The sequence below is a fragment of the Colobus angolensis genome, unplaced genomic scaffold (genome assembly GCF_000951035.1).
Source record: "Colobus angolensis palliatus isolate OR3802 unplaced genomic scaffold, Cang.pa_1.0 Scaffold433, whole genome shotgun sequence".
NCBI lineage: Eukaryota > Metazoa > Chordata > Mammalia > Primates > Cercopithecidae > Colobus > Colobus angolensis.
Window position 1 is genome coordinate 73,586 of NW_012117744.1, and position 20,927 is coordinate 94,512.

Genomic DNA, 20,927 nt, shown 5'->3' on the forward strand with positions numbered 1-20,927 from the left:
CACACACAGCTAATTTTTGTATTTTTTGTAGAGACGGGGTTTCACCATGTTGCCCAGCTGGTCTCAAACTCCTGGACTCAGGCAATCCCTCCGCTTCAGCCTCCCATGGTGCTGGGATTACAGGCATCAGCCACCGCACCTGGCTGCAATGCAGTTCTTAAAAGTCTTGTTTTTATATCTGATGGGCAACTAATATACAGAACATATCAAGAATTCCTACAACTCAACAACTCAAAAAACAAACTGGTTTTTTTTTATTTTTTGAGATGGATTCTCACTCTGTCACCAGGCTGGGGTACAATCTCTGCTCACTGCAACCTCCACCTCCCGGGTTCAAGTGATTCTCCTGCCTCAGCCTCCCAAGTAGCTGGGACTACAGGTGTGCACCATCACGCCCAGCTAATTTTTGTATTTTTAGTAGAGATGGGGTTTCACCATGTTGACCAGGATGGTCTCGATCTCTTGACCTTGTAATCTGCCCACCTCGGCCTCCCAAAGTGCTGGGATTACAGGCGTGCACCACAATGCGAGGCCACAAATAACCTGATTTTTAAAATGGGTGAAGGACTTAAATAGACATTTCTCCAAGGAAGATATACAAACGGCCAGTAAGCACATGAAAAAGTGCTCAACATTGCTAATCATTAGGGAAACACAAAACAAAACCACCATGAGACATCATCTCTTACCCATTAGGATGGCAACTGCCAAAAACCCCAGAAAATAACAAGTGTTGGTGAGGATGCCGAGAAATCGAAACCCTTGTGCACTGCTGGTGGGAATATGTAAAATGGTGCAGCCCTGTGGAAAACAGTACAATGATTCCTCAGAAAATTAAAAATAGAATAACAATGGGTACAAAGAAATAGAAAGATTGAATAAGATCTAGTATTTGCTAACACAACAGGGTGACTAGTAACATATGATTTAATTGTACATTTAAAAATAACTAAAAGAGTATAATGAGATTGTAACACAAAGGACAAATGTTTGAGGTGACGGACACCCCATTTATAATAATCACCACTGTGATTATTACACATTGCACACCTATATAAAAATGTCTCACATAACCCGTAAATATATACAAGTACTATGTACCCACAAAAATTAAAAATTAAAAAATAGAATAACTATCTGATCCAGCAATTTCACTTCTGAGTGTATACCTAAAATAACTGAAAGCAGCAACTCAGAATTATTTGTAAGCCCAAGTTCATGGCAGCAGGCAAAAGCAACCCAAGTGTCCACTGACAGGTGAATGGATACATAAAGTTCGGTAAATACACACGACACAATATTATTCAGCCTCGAAAAGGAAAGAAATGTTGACACATACTACGATATAGATGCACCTTGAAGCTGTTTACACTATGTGAAATAAGCCAGTCACAAAAGGACAAACACAGTATGATTCCACTTACATGAGGTACCCAGAGTGGTCAAATTCATAGAGACTGAAAGTTGAATGGGGGTTGCCTGTGAGGCAGGAGAGAAGGAGCAGTAATTGCTTACTGGGTACAGGGTTTCAGTTTTGCAGGACAAAGAGTTATGGAGATGGATGGTGCTGAAGGTTGTACAACAACATGAAGGCATTATGGGCTGGGTGTGGTGGCTCACGCCTGTAACCCCAGCACTTTGGGAGGCCGAGGTGGGCGGATCACGAGGTCAGGAGATCAAGACCATTCTGGCCAACATGATGAAACCCCGTCTCTACTAAAACACAAACAATTAGTCGGGCGTGGTGGTGCGTGCCTGTAGTCCCAGCTACTTGGGAGGCTGAGGCAGGGGAATCACTCGAACTCTGGAGGTGGAGGCTGCAGTGAGCGGAGATTGTGCCACTGCACTCCAGCCTGGTGACAGAGCAATACTCCATCTCAAAAAAAAAAAAAAAAATGGAAGGCATTTAATACCATTGAACTGGATCCTTAAAAATGGCTAAGATAGGAAATTTTACATTATATGATTTTACCACAGTTAAAAAAATGTAAATGAAATTAAATATGGATTGGGCTTAGTAATAAAAAATAAAGTATTGGGTAACAACCTATCCTCTATAAAGACAGGAAGATAAAAGGTAGGTACTATAGTCACCAATATTACAGGGAATAAAAATGCTCTAAAATAGAGTCATTCAGGCTGGGTGTGGTGGCTCATGCCTGTAATCCCAGCACTTCGAGAGGTTGAGGCGGGTGGATCACTTGAGGTTAGGAGTTCGAGACCAGCCTGGCCAACATGGCAAAACTCCATCTCTACTAAAAGTACAAAAATTAGCCAGGCATGGTGCAGGCCCCTGTAATCCCAGCTACTCAGGAGGCTGAGGCAGGAAAATCGCTTGAACCCGGGAGGCGGAGGTTGCAGTGAGCTGGCATCGTGCCACTGCACTCCAGCCTGGATGACAGAGTGAGAGTCTATCTCAAAAAAATAAAGAAAGAAAGAATAAAAAATAAAAGAGTCATTCAAATTCAAGACCTCGAGGCCGGGCGCGGTGGCTCAAGCCTGTGATCCCAGCACTTTGGGAGGCCGAGACGGGCGGATCACGAGGTCAGGAGATCAAGACCATCCTGGCTAACATGGTGAAACCCTGTCTCTACTAAAAATACAAAAAAACTAGCCGGGCGAGGTGGCGGGCGCCTGTAGTCCCAGCTACTCCGGAGGCTGAGGCAGGAGAATGGCGTAAAAACCCAGGAGGCGGAGCTTGCAGTGAGCTGAGATCCGGCCACCGCACTCCAGCCCGGGTGACAGAGCAAGACTCTAACTCAAAAAAAAAAAAAAAATTCAAGACCTCTGCCTAATGTCCTACAGAGAACCTCAAGCTCCAGCAGAAAAAAGACAAAGAAGAATTCACATGGTAGTCATAAAAATTACGATGTACCAACACAATGTTAATTATGCCATCATAAAAATTATACTTCAAGACTCTGTAAAGGAGAATGTTAATGATATTATGTTTTAAGGAAACAGCATTGCAAGGTAAAATTGAAGTGTTTGCATACAGACAAAGACTAGAAGGGAAAAGGCACAAATGAAATTACTTCCTTTGCTAGATTTGATTTATTGTTTTCTGCCTTAAAATACATGTTTAAAAGTGTTATAATATTTATACAACAAAGAAGAAGATAATCAGAGTATGATAAAACAGAATTCCCAAGCTTCTCCCTCTCAGAAAAGTAATTGCTCCAAAAGCTCCAAGATTATAATTCCTTATAGAAGAAATATGCATGTGGCATTGGACCCAACTTAAAACTAAAAACCTAAATGAAAATTTTAAAAAAGAAGTAACTTAGGCCAGGCGCTGCGGCTCACACTTGTAATCCCAGCATTTTGGGAGGCCGAGGCAGGCAGATCACCTGAGATCAGGAGTTTGAGACCAGCCTGATCAACATGGAGAAACCCCATCTCTATTAAAAATACAAAATTAGCTGGGCATGATGGCACATGCCTGTAATCCCAGTTACTCAGGAGGCTGAGGCAGGAGAATCGCTTGAACCCACGAGGTGGAGGTTGCAGTGAGCCCAGATTGCGCCATTGCACTCCAGCCTGGGCAACAAGAGTGAAACTTTGTCTCAAAAAAAAAAAAAGAAAAGAAATAACTTTATTTTCAATATCAGTACAATGAAGAAATGAAAACTGCTGATGAAAAAAGACTAGACGTCTGAGCGTGGTGGCTCACGCCTGTAAATCCTGGCACTTTGGGAGGCTGAGGCGGGTGGATCACTTGAGGTCATGAGTTCGAGACCAGCCTGGCCAACATGGTGAAATCCCATCTCTACTAAAAATACAAAAATTAGCCGGGTGTGGTGGCACACAGCTGTAGTCCTAGCTACTCGGGAGGCTGAGGCAGGAGAATCACTTGAACCGGGGAAATCAGAAGTTGCAGTGAGCTGAGATTGAGCCATCACACTCCAGCCTGGGTGTCGCAGCAAGACAGTGTCTACAAAAAAAAAAAAAAAAAAAATGTAAAAAGACTAGAAAGACAACTTTTTCCAACCCACAACAAAGTGGTTGCTTTAGGCTTGCCTGGCCATGTCACGTCATGTTCTCCTATTCTGGTTGCTCTAGTGACATTCCCCAGATGACATCTGGCCTGCAGTCTTCATAGCTACTACTTTTCCTAAGAAGCTACAAGCACTTGCAGGTTGTGGGAAAGAACCCATTGCTGTCACCCTTGCAATGCCTAGCACAGTGCTGGGTTTCCACTCAAGCTTCTTGCCAGATGAATGCTAAGCAAATACAGCCTGTTGAGAAAGACTCTTATCTGGAAGCTTTTATTTATTGATTTATTTTTGAGACAGAGTCTCACTCTGTCACTCAGGCTGGAGTGCAGTGGTGTGATCATGGCTCACTGTAGCCTCAACCTCCCAAGCTCAAGCAATCCTACCCACATCAGCCTCCCAAGTAGCTAGGACCACAGGTGCAAAACACCACAGTGGCTATTGTTTTTAATTTTGTAACACAGGGTCTCCCTATGTTGCCCAGGCTGGTCTCGAATTCCTGGGCTCAAGCAATTCTCCTTCCTCAGCCTCCAAAAAGTGCTGGGATTACAGGCGTGAGCCACCACAACTGGCCAAACTGTTTTTTTAAAAAAAACAATCTGTATCAAATAATGCTGAGGGCGGTGAGCTACATCACAGAGACGTGCACAAGAAATCAAGGATGCAATAGTTCACAAGTATTGTAAATAGTTCACAAATGTTGCAAGGTCCAATTCCCGGAGTTCACCTGTCACATGTCACAATACTGAGAAACAGCAACCGCTGGAGGTAAAGCAGAACTTCTTAGTGTGGCTTGATGTAAATTACATAGTTAGGCTGTATTGTAAGTCATTCGTGTCCTTGGAAGCCAAACACACAGACATGAGAAAACTGACCTGATACTGTAGCCGTGGGTGCTGCCCAATCTGGGCACTAACGTTGTACTAACGTAACACTTCTCACTTCTCCCCCTGTGCTACACTGGAGGATATTCCGCCTCCTGAGGTGCAAGAAAGTCCTCTTTTTCCATCTAGCCATCAGCTTTAGCAGATGGGGGACTTGGGTGGGAAGCCTTTGCGTTCCTTTCCTTGTGGCAGGGAATGCAGAACAAATATGGTGTCTGTAAATTTCTGAACATAAAGGTAAAATACATTTTAAGATTTTCCTGTGTTCCCAAGTAGTGGCTGTAGAAATAGCCCTGCAGTTCCAAACACACAGACAATTATAAATACCCAAAGAAATACTCTGTCCACCACCATGGCCACGTATTTCCAGTCATCTTCTACCTGAAATGCAAACAAAAATTAAGAGCTGTTTTAAAAAACCAAAATCATAAGAAACATGCGTCGTTTCATCAATAAGCTGCCTCTTTTTCAAAGAAGGTTTCTCCGGCACATTTTAAAGCAAATATTAGCCAGGCAGGCAGATCACCTGAGGTTAGGAGTTCGACACCAGCCTGGCCAACATGGTGAAACCCCATCTCTACTAAAAATACAAAAATTAGCCAGGCGTGGTGGCATGTGCCTGTAGTCCTAGCTACTCAGGGGTCTGAGGCAAGAGAATCGCTTGAACTCAGGAGGTGGAGGTTGCAGCAAGCCAAGATCACACCATTGTACTCCAGCCTGGGTGACAGAGTAAGACTCCATTTCGAAAAATAAATAAATAAAAATAAAAATAAAGCAAATATTGGTATTTGGTGAACCCACGTCTCCTGTATAGGACACATAAGAAATTTTGTTTCGTCTACAGAGGGCGAATGCACAGCCTCCGTGAGAGCCTCAGACAGCAGAGTCTGCGGCAAAGCCCTGACTCCGTGGGTCCCCAGGGACTTTCCCAACTGCAAGAGACACTACTGAGAAGCAGCTGCTCAGAGAGCTAGACTCATGCTTTGCAACGCTGGGTAGTCTGGCTTCATGGTAAGTCTGGGGAATGAGTTTGAGGCAGCGGGTACCGCTGGGGGTGCAGGACATGGGGTATGATTGAGAACCACTTTATCAGGAATAGGCAGCCCTCCAGCCCTCAAAGGGATGCTGGCCATGGAGAACTGGTTGTGTTTCTCCCAGTTCCTGACCCTCCAGCCTTCTGCCACTATCTCTGTACTTGTGTCTTGAGAGCCCTAATTGGTAGTGATTAAGTCAACAGCAGCTGTTTCTTAGATTAAAAAAAAAAAAAAAATGTTAGGGACAGGATTTTGCTGTGTTGCCCAGGATGAAGTGCAGTGGTGCAATTGTGGCTCACTGAAACCTGGAACTCCTGGGCTCAAGCAATCCTCTAGCCTTAGCCTCCCAAGTAGCTGGGACAAAAGACTTGGCAAATTTTTTAAAATTTGTTTTTTAGAAACGGGGTCTCAATATGTTGCCCAGGCTAGTCTCAAACTCCTGTCCTTACTTAAACAATTCTCTAACCTTGGCCTCCAAAAGTGCTGCAATTACAGCCATGCGCAACCATGCCCCGCTAATTTTTGTATTTTTTGTAGAGAGAGGGTCTTCTTTTAAATTGTATGAAAGTGAATTTTTCTGGGCTCTCTTGTCCCGTGACACATCGCATGACAGCCATTCACAGCATCCTCCTTCTACACTAACAGGGCGGACTTTCGGTCTCACAGTATCCTTTCACTAGAAGTGATGGCTGCCAGCAGCTGCAGTCTGAAGTCAAACCCAGACACCTTGCCCAAGTTTCAGATGCCCTCCACTAGTCACCCACATGGTGTGGGAAATTGGCATGATTCTCTTGAGCTCTGTCTTTGGAGGCTGAGGGAGGTGCATGCTGCTATAGTTAGACTCTGGGCAGCAGGAAGGAGCAGAGTACGTGAATGCTAAAAATATCCCTGGGGCTCATTTCACCAGCACCTAAATCCCTCTCAAGTAGGACAAGTGGAGCCAGAGCTGCCGGAGCGAACGCACTCCTTCCCTCTCCCACATCTCCCAGCACCGCCAGGCTGCACGCTACTCTGAATTCATTTCTCCTTCTCTCTGGGGCAGCTTTTCCCTTTGTACGTTTTTATTTGCCGCTGTTTCTTGGGCAGGGGCTTTTTTTTTTTTTTTCCTGAGACAGGACCCTGATCTGTCGTCTATCTCCCAGGCTGCAGCCTCAAACTCCTGGGCTCACGCAATCCTCCCACCTCAGCCTCTTGAGTGGCTGGGACTACAGGTATGCACCAACACGCCTGCTAATTTTTTTTTTTTTTTTTTGGTAGTTCAGGGTCTCGCTATGTTGCTCAGGCTGAGGTTATTGGTTTCATTAACTGAGGTTGCCCTGAGTTTGTTTATTTTTATTTTTGAGATGGAGTCTCGCTCTGTCATCCAGGCTGGAGTGCAGGGGTGTGATCTCAGCTCACTGTAACCTCCACCTCCTGGGTTCAAGAGATTCTCCTGCCTCGACCTCCCAAGTAGCTGGGATTACAGGCCTGTGCCACCATGCCTGGTTAATTTTTATATTTTTAGCAGAGATGGGGTTTCCCCATGTTAGTCATGCTGGTCTCAAACTCCTGACCTCAGGCGATCTGCCCACCTTGGCCTCCCAAAGTGCTAGGATTACAGGGGTGAGCCATGTGCCTGGCCCTAAATGTTTATTTTAAGCAAATTTTACTTGAGTTCACATTTCTGGAGGTGGAGATTTGCTCTAGGGCTGTTGCACCTGACCCCACTCCACTGGCAGGTGTGATCCTGTCAGTCTACCCATAACCACACAGTAACAGAGCCAGGTCTCAGAGCAAGGCTGCAGGACTCTCTCAGGGACAACACTCACACTGAAGGTCTGACTGTGCCTCCAGAGTGCCCATAGGCTGCGAAGGGTGCAAGCAGGCTGGGTGGAGGGAACATTTACCTCCTTGGTTTCACTGTGGCTCTCCATGTTTTCTGCTATGAACTGAACACTGTTAATCACATCTTCAACTTCAGGCGAGTGCTCCGAATTTTCCACCATCCACTGTAACGGCTGATGACTTAATCTTCTCTTGCTGGTGGCAAGTTCATTTGATTTGTGATAGTGGAAGCATTCTTTAAGATGTCTGGGTTCCCCAAGGCTTGCAAACTTGCCTTTGGCAGGCCTCCTGGCAAGGCCTCTGGGCACTGTATCAGAGCCTGTGCCCCTTGTCTTGTCCAGAGGCCACCTCATCAGCAGGACTTGGGGCAGCAGCTTCAGGAAAACTGTCTTCACCCACCTGGGCATGGTGTGTGTGGTTGGGGTGCGGTAGTGTATGTTCAACACAAACACAGTCACCACGATGGACAGTGTGACAAAGATCATGGTAAACAGCAGGTACTCACCCACCAGTGGGACTACCAAAGATGTGGATGGGATGGTCTCTGTGATGACCAGCAAAAACACAGTCAGAGAAAGCAGGACTGAAATACAAAGCGTCACTTTTTCACCACAGTCCGAAGGAAGGTAAAAGACCAACACGGTTAGAAATGAAATAAAGAGACAGGGGATGATCAGATTAATTGTGTAAAACATTGGCAATCTTCTAATGTAGAAAGAATAGGTTATATCTGTGTATATCTCTTCACAACAGTTGTATTTGATATCATGTTTGTAGCCAGAGGCATCAATAATTTCCCATTCACTGTTTTCCCAAAAATCATTCATATCCACTTTTGATCCAATGATTAGAAGATCAATTTCAGCTTTGTCATACGTCCAGGAACCAAATTTTAGGGAACAGTTTTGATGATCAAAAGGGAAAAAGGTGATATCCATAGGGCAGGAACTCTTAAAAATAGCTGGTGGAGTCCAGGTTATCATGCCATTGTATTTAAGAAGAGCTTTTGTCTTGCCTTCGACTTGGAAGTCACCAACAGCACTGCAAAGCAAGTCAGACACCATTAGTAACACTCCCTTTGCTATAGGCCAGAATACACCAACAGCAGCTTTGGAAAGAGGCTACAGTGGTCAGAGACCCATACTTGTTATAGAGAACAATGTCGGGCTTCCAAATCTTATCCGCGGGAACGCGAAGAGTCTCAATGCCATCATATTCCACTGGATCCCAGCGCAATTTATAATCATTCCAGATCTAAAATAAATAGAAATCGGCTTTTAAAATTTCTTAATAACTTTCTGGCCAGGCACGGTGGCTTATGCCTGTAATCCCAGCACTTCGGGAGGCCAAGGCGGGCAGATCACTTGAGGTCAGGAGTTCAAGACCTGGCCAACATAGTGAAACCCCGTCTCTACTAAAAATACAAAAATTAGCTGGGTGTGGTGGCACGTGCCTGTAGTCCCAACTAGTGGGGAGGCTGAGGCAGGAGAATCACTTAAACCTGGGGGGCAGAGTTTGCAGTGAGCTGAGATCATGTTACCGTACTACAGACTGGGTGACAGAGTGAGACTATCTGGAAAAAAAAAATTGTTTCTTAATATCTTTCTTCCAATGTTAACTTTATGATGGTTCAACAGTTGTTTTTGAAAAAATAATACATTCGGCCGGGCATGGTGGCTCCCAGCACTTTGGGAGGCCGAGGTGGGCAGATCACGAGGTCAGGAGATCGAGACCATACTGGCTAACACAGTGAAACCCCGTCTTTACTAAAAATACAAAAATAAAAAATAAAAAAAAAAAGCAGCCGGGCATGGTGGCAGTCGCCTGTAGTCCTAGCTACTCAGGAGGCTGAGGCAGGAGAATGGTGTGAACCCGGGAGTCGGAGCTTGCAGTGAGCCGAGATCGCACCACTGCACTCCAGCCTGGGCGACAGAACAAGACTCCGTCTCAAAAAAAAAGGAAAAAGAATACATTCTTATTTGAAGAATGCCTTGGTTTCTATCAAAATCTGGACAATTTTATCCATGGGGGAACAGAGAGCTAAATAGTTAAGCTGATTTAGGCAAATATTTCGTTAGATAATTATGTATTCACTATTAGTTAGCTGGTCAAAGTTTTAGGCTTAACTTCCATATTCCATGAGGTACGACACTCACACTGGACTGGCAACCCATTTCTAAAATCAAAAAGTTCAAGGGTACGATATAAGTTTGGGATTTTTTTTTTAACAAAATCTATATAAACGATCAAGACTTCCTTTCTGTTTTTTGATTTTTTTTTCAAGACAGAGTCTTGTTCTGTTGCCCATGCTGGAACGTAGTGGCGCAATCTCAGCTCACTGCAACTTCCGCCTCTTGGTTCAAGCAATTCTCCTGCTTCAGTCTCCCGAGTAACTGGGATTTTGGGCGCCCACCACCACGCTGGGCTAATTTTGTATTTTTATTAGAGACAAGGGTTCACCATTTTGGCCAGGCTGGTCTCGAACTCCTGACCTCAGGTGATCCTCCTGCCTCGGGCTCTCACAGTGCTGGGATTACAGGCATGAGCCACTGCACCCCTCCAAGACTTTCCTAAGGAAGAAGGGGTACGACTGATAAAACCAGCTGCTGGGAATCTCATGTACATGCTCCCAAGCTCAGCTACTGACTTCTCCAAGCCTGGTCAAGCAGGGATCAAAGAGCAGGTAAGCATCAGACCCAGGAGCTCAAGTTACAGAAAAGTGGAAGATCTGAGAGCAGCAACCAGGAAGGATGGAAATCTCTATGTCAGAAGGACCTCTGTCACTAGGTGTCTGCACCTGTGAAGCATGCATCAAGTCAGCTATTACCAGAGCTGCACTTTAGGCTTTGGAGATGACCTAGAGGATAATATTTTATATTCTATAACCAGTTGGAGATGGAACAAGGTAGTGCTTATGGGTTTTATCCATTCGACATCATTAAGCCAACAGATGATATAGGCACATACGTGACGCAGCCACAAATTGGTTTCCATGATCTGGTTTACTTCATCCTGCGAAGAAGAAATAATATTTTTAGCCTCAAATGTGCTTGCCATAGAGGTGAGTCTCAGAGCAAAAATTACAACTAAAAAGAACCAAATGTGACATATTCACGCCAGTGAAAGAAGACTTAAAAGCAATGTGTGAAAGCATTCAGCATGCAAGCAGAAATGCAGCATTTTCACATCTGGCTCCAGCCCTGTGGATTTTGAGAGGAAATGTGGCTTTAAACTCTTTCATAGCTGATTTAAGTCACACCTCTTCTGTGAAGTGCTTCTGATCTCTGCAGCCCATCAAGTTTTCTAGTTCCATGAAAGGAAGGAAAGAAAAGAAGAGCGACAGCAGGAAGGAGGGAGGGAGATGCTGCAGATAGTGGTGGGGATTCCAACCCTGCAGTGTTTTTGCCTGTTTCCTAAATGCCTCCCATCCCCGACTGTGCCTCAGGGCTCTCCAGGCTGAGTCCTGAGACCCCTGCCCTGGGATTCTACCTTAAAATGTCAGCCTCAGCCGGCCAGGCACCGTGGCTCACACCTGCAATCCCAGCATTCTGGGAGGCCGAGGCGGGTGCATCACCTGAAGTCAGGAGTTCGAGACCACCCTGGCCAACATGGTGAAATCCCGTCTTTACTAAAAAATGCAAAAAATTAGCCAAGTGTGGTGGCAGGCGCCTGTAATCCCAGCTACTTGGGAGGCTGAGGCAGGAGAAGTGCTTGAACCCTGGAGGTGGAGGTTGCAGTGAGCTGAGATCGCACCATTGCACTCCAGCCCATGCGACCGAGCAAGACTCCATCTCAAAAGAAAAAAAAAAAAGCCTCGGCCACCATGGAGTTTCCAGCTGGCAGTTGCTACTCACTCCCAGCCAAGCCACCACACTTCGATCGTTCACTACACAAATATTTATTGAGTAACCACTATGTGCTCTATAAATATTGGGAATACAGCAGTAAGAGGAGGGGAAAATGTCCTGCCTTCATGTGTCGTAGCTGTTAGATGGGGAGACATAAAATTACTAACAGATCTATGCTATAACATAAGAGAGCATTAAGTCCTATGAGGACAAATAAAGGAGAAGGGAATGGTCCATGTGTGGACACACACACACATATGCACACACACTCATGCACACTCATACACGCACACACTCATGCACACTCACACACTCATGCACACACATTCACATGTGCACACACACTCATGGTATTCTCACACTCATGTGCACACACACATGCACACTCTCACACACACTCATGAACACACGCACTCACGCACACTTTCATATACCCACTAATGAATTCTCACACACATTTGTACTCTTACACATATACTCTCACACTTACACACTCATACATGCACACTCACACTCATACACTAGTGCACACTCACTCATGCACACACATTCATGCACATGGACACACTCATACACTCAGGCACACACACTCATACACATACTCTCACACTCACATTGGTGTACATGCACACACACACTCATGCACACACACGCTCATGCACACATGTGCACATAATCTCAAACACACATATCTATTTTAGATGGGATGGGCAAAGAAGGCTTCCTTGAGGAGGTAATGTTTAAACAGATACTTACATGACGAGAAGACAGGGCTGCGTGGAGAAAGAGCATTCCAGGTGACATTCCAAATGTAACGAGTTCCTAAGCTACCACCTCTCAGTGGCAAAACTACCAAAGACACATCTGGCATCTTGAGCAGCTTTACAGCCCAGCAGCCTGGTGGCTGTGGTACGTCCCCAGTGGCCAGCAGTAGATTCACAAGTCTTCTTCAGTCAACCTTGCTTCCCAAGATACCCAGGCACCCTCCAGAGTAAATGAGCTCAGTGGTGGTGGCTGAGGGAGCCGTGGCCAGGCTCAGACACCAGCTTGCCCTGGGCCACGTGGCTGCCCTGCAGTTCTCTTCTCCCCCACTCCATCCCCACTGCTGCCCCTCCTGGAAAACTCTAAACAGAAACCCTGCCAGGCTTCCTCTTTCAAATAGGCCTGTGACAAGACAGGGTAAGCCCCGGGGTTTGAAAGATCAGCAAAGGAGTTGCAGTCATGGGTTCCTGTGAGTTCCAGGAAGCAAAGGAATTATCTGTACTTATCTATTGGTCAACCAATTCATGGCTTTACAATTACACAAGCCTACGGTCAGTGCCTTCTGGTGATGAGCGTCCCCTTGCAATCTGCAGAGTCCAGCAGGGGCTGTGTCAATAAATCCACTCACTGTTGGTCAGGAATGGACTAGCCCTGCAGTCTCGGTTCCAGGAAGGCCTCGGGGGTGAGGGTATAAGCCCTAACTGCCCTCCAAAGCCTGCTTTTTCTCTGAATGAGCACACTGTGTTCAGAAAGCTGAGATCATTTGGCAACAGCCAACTCCACAGCCTCACTTCCACAGGCTCAGAGAAGCTCCAGGTGGTATGGACATGGCCCATGGGGGTGTGGACACCTTCAGAGATGTCAGCTGACCCTATGGAGCAGGACCTGTCTGGCAAGTCGTACTCTCTCCATCCAATTCCAGATCCCACCAATGGGCATGGCACTGCTATCACATGTCCCTGCTGGAGAAATCCAAAGACCCACAGCATCAACTCCATTCCTGGCGCCATCACCCTGTACCTCCTTCTTGGAAAAATCAATTCATTGACACGGCAGCTGCATCAAAGGAGGCTTTGAGTTATGATTTCAAATGAACTCATTTCTGGAGCAGCAGCAGACTCGGAGACTCAGATCAGAAAGGCCAAGTGGGCTGCATTACACCAAAGCTTTATCTTTGTCATTTCAGACATGCCAGGCCAGCACAAACACTGGATCCCTCCGAGGGGCACTTGGTCTTGCTCCTGCACTGAAAGAAACCAGAACACTTTCTGGCCAAGGTCATTTTGCATGATACAAACACACTTCCGGGTAGAGCCCTGGTGCTCCAGAGCCAAGCTGGGGATCAGAGAGAGGGCCCCGAGGCCTTCCAGAAGGGAGGGGCAACAAAGTTTCCCGGCTGTGCCACTTCTCTCCACCACCCCAAGTTCACCTGACAATACAGAGCTATTGCACTCCTGGGCATTTATTCCAGAGACATGGAGGTTTATATTTAAACCAAAACCTCTACACAAATGTTCACAGTAGCTTTATTTGCAATATACCAAAAACTGGAATCAGCTCAAATGTCCTTTAACAAGTTAATGGTTAAATAAAACACCGTAGTCCAAGTGTGGTGGCTCACACCTGTAATCTCCACTTTGGGAGGCCATGGTGGGCAGATCACTTGAGGTCAGGAGTTCAAGACCAGCCTGGCCAACATGGTGAAACCCCATCTCTACTAAATACACAAAAATTAGCCGGGCGTAGTGGTGCATGCCCACAATCCCAGCTACTTGGGAGTCTGAGACAGGAGAATCACTTGAGTCCGGGAGGCGTAGGTTGCAGTGAGCCAAGATCACGCCACTGCACTCCAGCCTGGGTGACAGAGTGAGACTGTCTCAAAAACAAACAAAACAAAACAAAACAAGCAAACAAACAAAAAAAGCCCCCTGGAGTACTACTCAGCAACAAGAAGGAATGAACTACTGGTACACTCAGCGACTCGGAGGAATCTCTAAAGACGATGCTGAGGGAAAAACCCAGTCCCACAAGTTTACCTACTCTATGATTCCAGTTACGTATGACATTGTTGAAATGAGATTTCAGAATGGAAGGCAGATTAGTGGGGGAGACAGACAGAGTCTACAAGGGATCCTCTGTTATTCTTACAACTGCATGTCAATCTATAATGATCTCAAGAAATAAAAATTCAATTTTAAAAACCTGCAGTTCCAAGTCTGCTTTACAGCTGGAGGTAGTCAATGAGATGGAAAGCAACAACTCTTACGGAAGTCACAGAAGTCTAGGATGTACACTTTGCCCTTTTCCTCCTTTCCTTCTGTTTCTTGCAAAGAATGTGAATGTGAGGATGGGAATACAGCAGTTATCTTGAACCATGAAGCAACACTGAGGGAAGAAGCCACGTACAAAGGGTGGTGAAATAGAAAGAAGGAAGGAACCTTGGTCACTGCTGCCTCATCTGGTTTATGCCTTTAGAATCACAGTCCGTTGGAGTGACATCCCCTGGAGCTGTGCGGTGCATAACCTGGGCAACTGAACATACATGTGCAACCACTAACACCGTGAAACTGACTGATATTAATCTCCTGGACTGTTAATCTTTAGATTTCTGTTGTGTAAGAAAGGAATAAGCTTTTTGTTTTGTAAAGGCTGTGGGTTTTCTTTTAATATCTGATACTTGCAACCAAATGCAAATGCCAAAATCTGCATTTACCAGCCATTTCACCCCCATCTTCAGAATAACCTCCTGCAAGGGCGTGTCCAGCAGGGTTATGGAGTGATGCCATGCAGTGAGGTGGCCCTCACAGACTTCAGAGGAAACTCAGTTCAGCTCTCAGTTCACAACAACCTAGTATATAGCAAGAACTGCTTCCAGCCTAGCAGGAGACCAGGAACCAGGACAAAGCTACTGGAGTTGGGAAAGGGATTAGAACAGGCACCAAATAAATACTCACTAAAGGATGGGAGGACGCATCCAGGTAAGGGGAAACATCTGGCTTTATTTTTTTCAGCCAGTGCATGCACACTTCCAAGCCTGGGTCACAGACAGAAGACTGGGCCAGGGTTGGTTTCATCCACTGGAAAGTATAGACTGGAGAATGTGGTGGGGTCTGACTCATGCCTGTCATTAGGGTCTTTCCCCAGGTGTACCCAGAAGAGTCACTGCCACCTCACCCACAGAGCAAAGTCTGGGAGGAAGGAGGCCCCTTCACTATCCATGGCTGGGGCTGACTTGATGGGCAGGGCTCCCCTCCGCGTGCTGTAGTCTCAAGAATGCTCCAGTGCCCCTCTCTGGAGACACTTCAGACCTCCCTTGCTTCTTAAGCCTGCATCTTCCTGGAATTTGGTCTGAGCCCTGGAGCCCAGACCTTGCTGACTCAAGAGTACGGGCCTCGCCACTTCCTCTCCCTGCAATGGGAGAGCAAAGATTATCCAAAAGAAAGAGCTCCAGTCCTACTTGCCCTTGAACACGGTAGCAAGGAATTAAATTAAGATCCTCAAATTCCCATCCTTTTTTTTTTTCCAAGGCTAAATGGAAACTGCATTTTTTGTTCTCATAACATAGAAGACTTAAGGCAATTTTTTTTTTCCCTGCTCTGTTGCCCAGGCTGGAGTGCAGTGGTGCAATCTTGGCTCACTGCAGCCTTGACCTCCTGGGCTCAAGCAATCCTCCCACCTCAGCCTTCCTAGTAGCAGGGACTATAGGCATGTGCCACCACACCTGGCTAATTTTTGCATTTTTGTAGAGACAGGAGCTTGCTACATTGCTCAGGCTGGTCTCGAACTCTTCAGCTCAAGGGATACGTCTGCTTCAGCCTCCCAAAGTGCTGGGATTACAGGGGTGAGCCACCACGCCCAGCCTTAAAGCAATTTTTTAACTGTGGAGTGAAAAGGGCATGAGCTTTGGATTTAAATCTCAATTTTGTCATTTTGTAGTTGTAGTTAAGTGACCCTGGGAAAGTCACTTAACTGAGCTTCCATTTCCTCAGCAGTGAGATGAAGATGTTGGCCACACAGAGTTAACAGGCGTCTGGTGCACCATGGGTGCCCCATGAAGTTAGCTGCCTTTCACTCCCCTGCAACTTTTTGATTCATAAACTGGTTCTGAAAGCACTTCAAGGAAAAACACTGCCTCACACAGACAGGTACAGCATTGGTGAGAAAAGTGCCTGCCTCCCAAATGGATGGCTTTGAAGGGCCAGATCTCTGTAGATCTGCGTTTATCTGTTTCTAAAATTCCTTCATTTACCACCTGCAAAAGCGTAACAATGCTGGGGAAAGCTCTGATCAGATGGCACTCACCACGTTGGCCAGCTGGGTGATGGCCACTTCAAAGTGCACCGTGACAGGGTCAGAAACGTTTTCCACAGGCCTGATGAACTGGTTGTAATGAGAAAACAGTTTGTGGAAGAGTCTCTCCTCAGTTGCACAGCCCGCACAGCCTGTGAGGCCAAACAGAGGGGAGAGTTAAAGCCAGCCGGGCCACTGGCCACTGCAGAGATTCTAGGCAATTCTTCCCGGGCCCTGTGGGGAGTGGATGTCCCAACCCATGACTGTATCCTGGTGTTGTCCCCACCTGTGCATGCTCCACCAGTGTCCATCTCACCCCACCCTCTATGCCTCAGCTGTTCACCTTTACAATGGAGATAAAAAGAGTAATGCCTGAATTTCAGGACTAGAGTGATATCAAAGAAAATTATGTTGGTCAGAGCATTTCTTAAAGTCTAATGCACTGCAGATATAAAGGAGTAGACACAAGGCTTGGAATCTTGGCTTATGTCACTGAAGTAACTCGCAGTCTTACTGATGGCACTAGACCCTTTCCAGTAATTCAGGAAAATCCTGTCTTTTCTTGTCTAAAATACTGAATCAACTAACATCTGTATCTACACCAGCAAGGCGCTTAGCTGGGGAATCTTCACCAAGGAAACTGAAATAACTAATAATTTCATGACGGTCTTTGCAAGTCATGTTCTTTTAAAACATCAACTTTGAAGACATGAACAGACACTTCTCAAAAGAAGACATTTATGTGGCCAAGAAACATGAAAAAAGCTCAACACCGATCATTAGAGAAATGCAAATCAAAACCACAATGAGATATCATCTCATGCCAGTCAGAATGGCAATTATTAAAAAGTCAAGAAATCTGTTGATGCTGGAGAGACTATGGAGAAATAGGAATGCTTTTACACTGTTGGTGAGAGTGTAAATTAGTTCAACCATTGTGGGAGATGATGTGGCGATTCCTCAAAGACCTAGAACCTGAAATACCATTTGACCCAGCAATCTCATTACTGGGTATATACCAAAAGAATATAAATCATTCTATTATAAAAATACATGCATGCGTATGTTCACTGCAGCACTATTCACAATAGCAAAGACATGGAATCAACCCAAATGCCCATCAATGATAGACTGGATAAAGAAAATGTGGTATAGGCTGGGCGCAGTGGCTCACGCTTGTAATCCCAGCACTTGGGGAGGCCGAAGCGGGCAGATCACGAGGTCAGGAGATCAAGACCATCCTGGCTAACACGGTGAAACCCCGTGTCTACTAAAAATACAAAAACTTAGCCGGGCGTGGTGGTGGGCGCCTGTAGGCCCAGCTACTTGGAAGGCTGAAGCAAGAGAATGGCGTGAACCTGGGAGGCTTGAAGTGAGCTTGAAATGAGACAAGATCATGCCACTACACTCTAGCCTGGGCGACAGAGCAAGACTCTGTCTCAAAAAAAAACAAAAGAAAGAAAATGTGGTATATATGTACCATGCAATACTATGCAACCATAAAAATGAAGAAGATCATGTCCTTTGCAGGGACATGGATGGAACTTGAAGCCGTTATCCTCAGCAAACTAACACAGGAACGAAAAACCAAGCACTGCATGTTCTTACTTAAAAGGGAGAGCTGAACAATGAGAACACATGGACACAGGGAGGGGAACATCACACACTAGAGCTTCTTGAGGGGGTCCAGGGAGAAAGAGCATTAGGAAAAATACCTAATGCATGCTGGGCTTACTACCTAGGTGATGGGTTGATCTGTGCAGCAAACCACCATGGCACACGTTTACCTGTGTAACAAACCTGCACATCCTGCCCATATACCCCAGAACTTAAAATAAAACAGAAATCAACTTTGAAATTCAGTTATTGTGGAGATTTCTGAGAATGTAAGGTTTTTAAGGCAAATTTACTTGAAACTTTTTTTTTTTTGAGATGGAGTCTCACTCTATTGCCCAGGTTGGAGTGCAGTGGCACGATCTCGGCTCACTGTAAGCTCCACTTCCCAGGTTCACACCACTCTCCTGTCTCAGCCTCCCAAGTAGCTGGGACTACAGGCACCCACCACCAAGCCCAGCTAATTTTTTATATTTTTAATAGAGACGGGGTTTCACCATGTTAGCCAGGATGGTCTCAATCTCCTGACCTCGTGATCCGCCTGCCTCAGCCTCCCAAAGTGCTGGGATTACAGGTGTGAGCCACCGCGCCCGGCCATTTGAAACATTTTTAAAAGTTGAAATTGGTTCTTAAATAATAGCACTTTCATCCACTAAATTCTAGACAATAACTTTATGCATATCTCTTCATATTTTTCCAAGAAAACTTTAAAAGTGGGGTTATTGTCCTCATTTGACATAATTGATTTCATTACTACCTCCTCTACATTTTCCTTCACAGAATTTAAATTTGATACCTAACATAGGACACCACAAATTTCCCAAAGGGATTTATACATTGAAGGAAAAAAAATGGAAAGGGATTGAAAAGTTCATCAGGCAACATGAACGGAAAGATCTCTATTAAATTACTAAATGGAAAGAGTTGCCTGACGAATGCCTTTGGAAACACTGAAATGCTAGAGTTTTAGCAGGAAGGACAAATTTAAGGTAAAACATCATTCTTGCCATTGTAATTAATCATGATAAACGTATTTCTCCATGGCAGACAACAAATAATCCTCATTACCCATTTTCTTCCTCTTGAAGACTTTTTATAGCAGATAAACCCTCCATCAGCCTTGAAAAGCAAGTCCCCTGCAAACCTAACAGCATAAAAATGTGATTTTATTCAGCACAACAGCAGTGGTCCATTTCTAAGTTGTAACTTTTAAAATGAGTGATCTTACTCATGGGATACGTTTCAGCATAATCATGTGATGTGTTTCCCCAAATGAACACGATTACCTACAAAATGGAAGAGTTCATTGACTGAGTAATAGTATCAGCTAACAAATATATTACCACTTTGAAAAAACATTAAACATAACTGCCAATAAATAAGTTCAGTACAGCCACAGCAGATATCAATAGAAAACTGTATCATTTTTCTTGTATTTTCATTGGGAAAAATAAAATAAAATGTGGTTTGCACTATGTTTCATGGTCCTCTCCTCCCCACCGTACCCCTCAGATTTCATCTTTTGTTACACCTAAAACCATAAAAACCAAATAGATTAATTAGCAGTTGTAACAGTGGTGGTTCCTATGCAGACCATAGAATCTTTTATTAATGTATCTTCTCAAGCACAACTAGAAAAGAGAGTAAATACATGTAGCTAAAAAGGAAATAGAAGATAAAGCAGAAATGAAACCTACCTTTAAAGAAAGGTGTGAACACACACAGCCAGAGACACAAGCCCCCGTGAAAGAATCCCTGCCCCTTGCTGGTCGGCATGGTCAAAACACACTTGGATTCCTTTTTTCTAGGCAAAGGATTGTGGAAAACAAAGAGCTATCAGTCAGCCACATGCATCCAACCTTGACATCATCAGAAGCCCACTGCAATCTGTGTGTGTCTTCTGAGAAATCAAAACATCCCCAGGACTTCACACAGTTATTCCCAGGATCAGAGACTGAGGCAGACATGAAGGGCGAATAAAAAGGATTCGATCTGATGTCAGATGAGTCATCACATTTCCTATCAGCCTAGATGTCTCTTCATGCAAGAAAGGGGAAGAAAAGCAGAAAGGAAATGCTGGGGCAGACAGGACCCTGGGAGGCCGAGCACTTGTAAGTGGCTGAGATCTTTCTGTGGTACAATCTCAACCATAATCTTAGGGGAATTCACTGAGCTCCAACTACAGGTAAAGCTCATGTTAGGTCCCAACAAGTTTGTTCTAACTCATGGAGTTTTCCAGTTAATCAAGGCTTAAGCTTGTTAGAAAACTTTCTGCAATATGAATCCTCATTTCTCTCTTAATGAGTGCAGCTTGGAGAGAACAGAAGTTTGTTTTTGTTTTTGTTTTTCTGACTCCAGGGCTTCCAGTGCCTTGTTTTTCTGAGTTCAGTGATCATCCAGGACTAGAGACTAGATGTCAGAGAATGAGAAGAATGGATACCACCTGGATATTTCCACATTTATTTAAATATTTTTATTGTAAAGCATGGTGGATCACCTCCCGGGTTCACGCCATTCTCCTGTCTCAGCCTCCCGAGTAGCTGGCACTACAGGTGCCCACCAATATGCCCAGCTCATTTTTTGTATTTTTAGTAGAGACGGGGTTTCACTGTGTTAGCCAGGATGGTCTCCATCTCCTGACCTTGTGATCTGCCCGCCTCGGCCTCCCAAAGTGCT

At 45.1% G+C, this 20,927-nt stretch overlaps 1 protein-coding gene across 2 annotated transcripts; it reads right to left on the bottom strand.

The window, feature by feature from the left end:
- Positions 1-4,575: 4,575 nt before the first annotated feature.
- Positions 4,576-20,383, bottom strand: CHRNA6 (cholinergic receptor, nicotinic, alpha 6 (neuronal)). 2 transcript variants are annotated; one of them, XM_011957084.1, is made up of 6 exons: positions 19,949-20,383; positions 16,650-16,789; positions 10,705-10,749; positions 8,882-8,991; positions 7,800-8,778; positions 4,576-5,260 (listed from the first exon to the last, which is right to left on the bottom strand). In XM_011957084.1, exons 1-6 carry the CDS (start codon positions 20,025-20,027, stop codon positions 5,129-5,131), a joined length of 1,485 nt encoding a protein of 494 aa, XP_011812474.1. In that variant the 5' UTR covers positions 20,028-20,383; the 3' UTR covers positions 4,576-5,128. The 2 variants fall into 2 exon arrangements, with proteins under 2 accessions (XP_011812474.1, XP_011812475.1); XM_011957085.1 differs by lacking the exon at positions 10,705-10,749.
- Between the last annotated feature and the right edge of the window lie 544 nt (positions 20,384-20,927).

Coding starts and splice junctions, on each gene's coding strand:
- CHRNA6 (XM_011957084.1), bottom strand. CDS start 20,027: ATGCCGACCAGCAAGGGGCAGGGATTCTTTCACGGGGGCTTGTGTCTC. Junction 8,779..8,881: donor GACATTGTTCTCTATAACAA/GTATGGGTCTCT, acceptor CTTGCTTTGCAG/TGCTGTTGGTGACTTCCAAG. Junction 5,261..7,799: donor GCCACAGTGAAACCAAGGAG/GTAAATGTTCCC, acceptor TTTGCATTTCAG/GTAGAAGATGACTGGAAATA.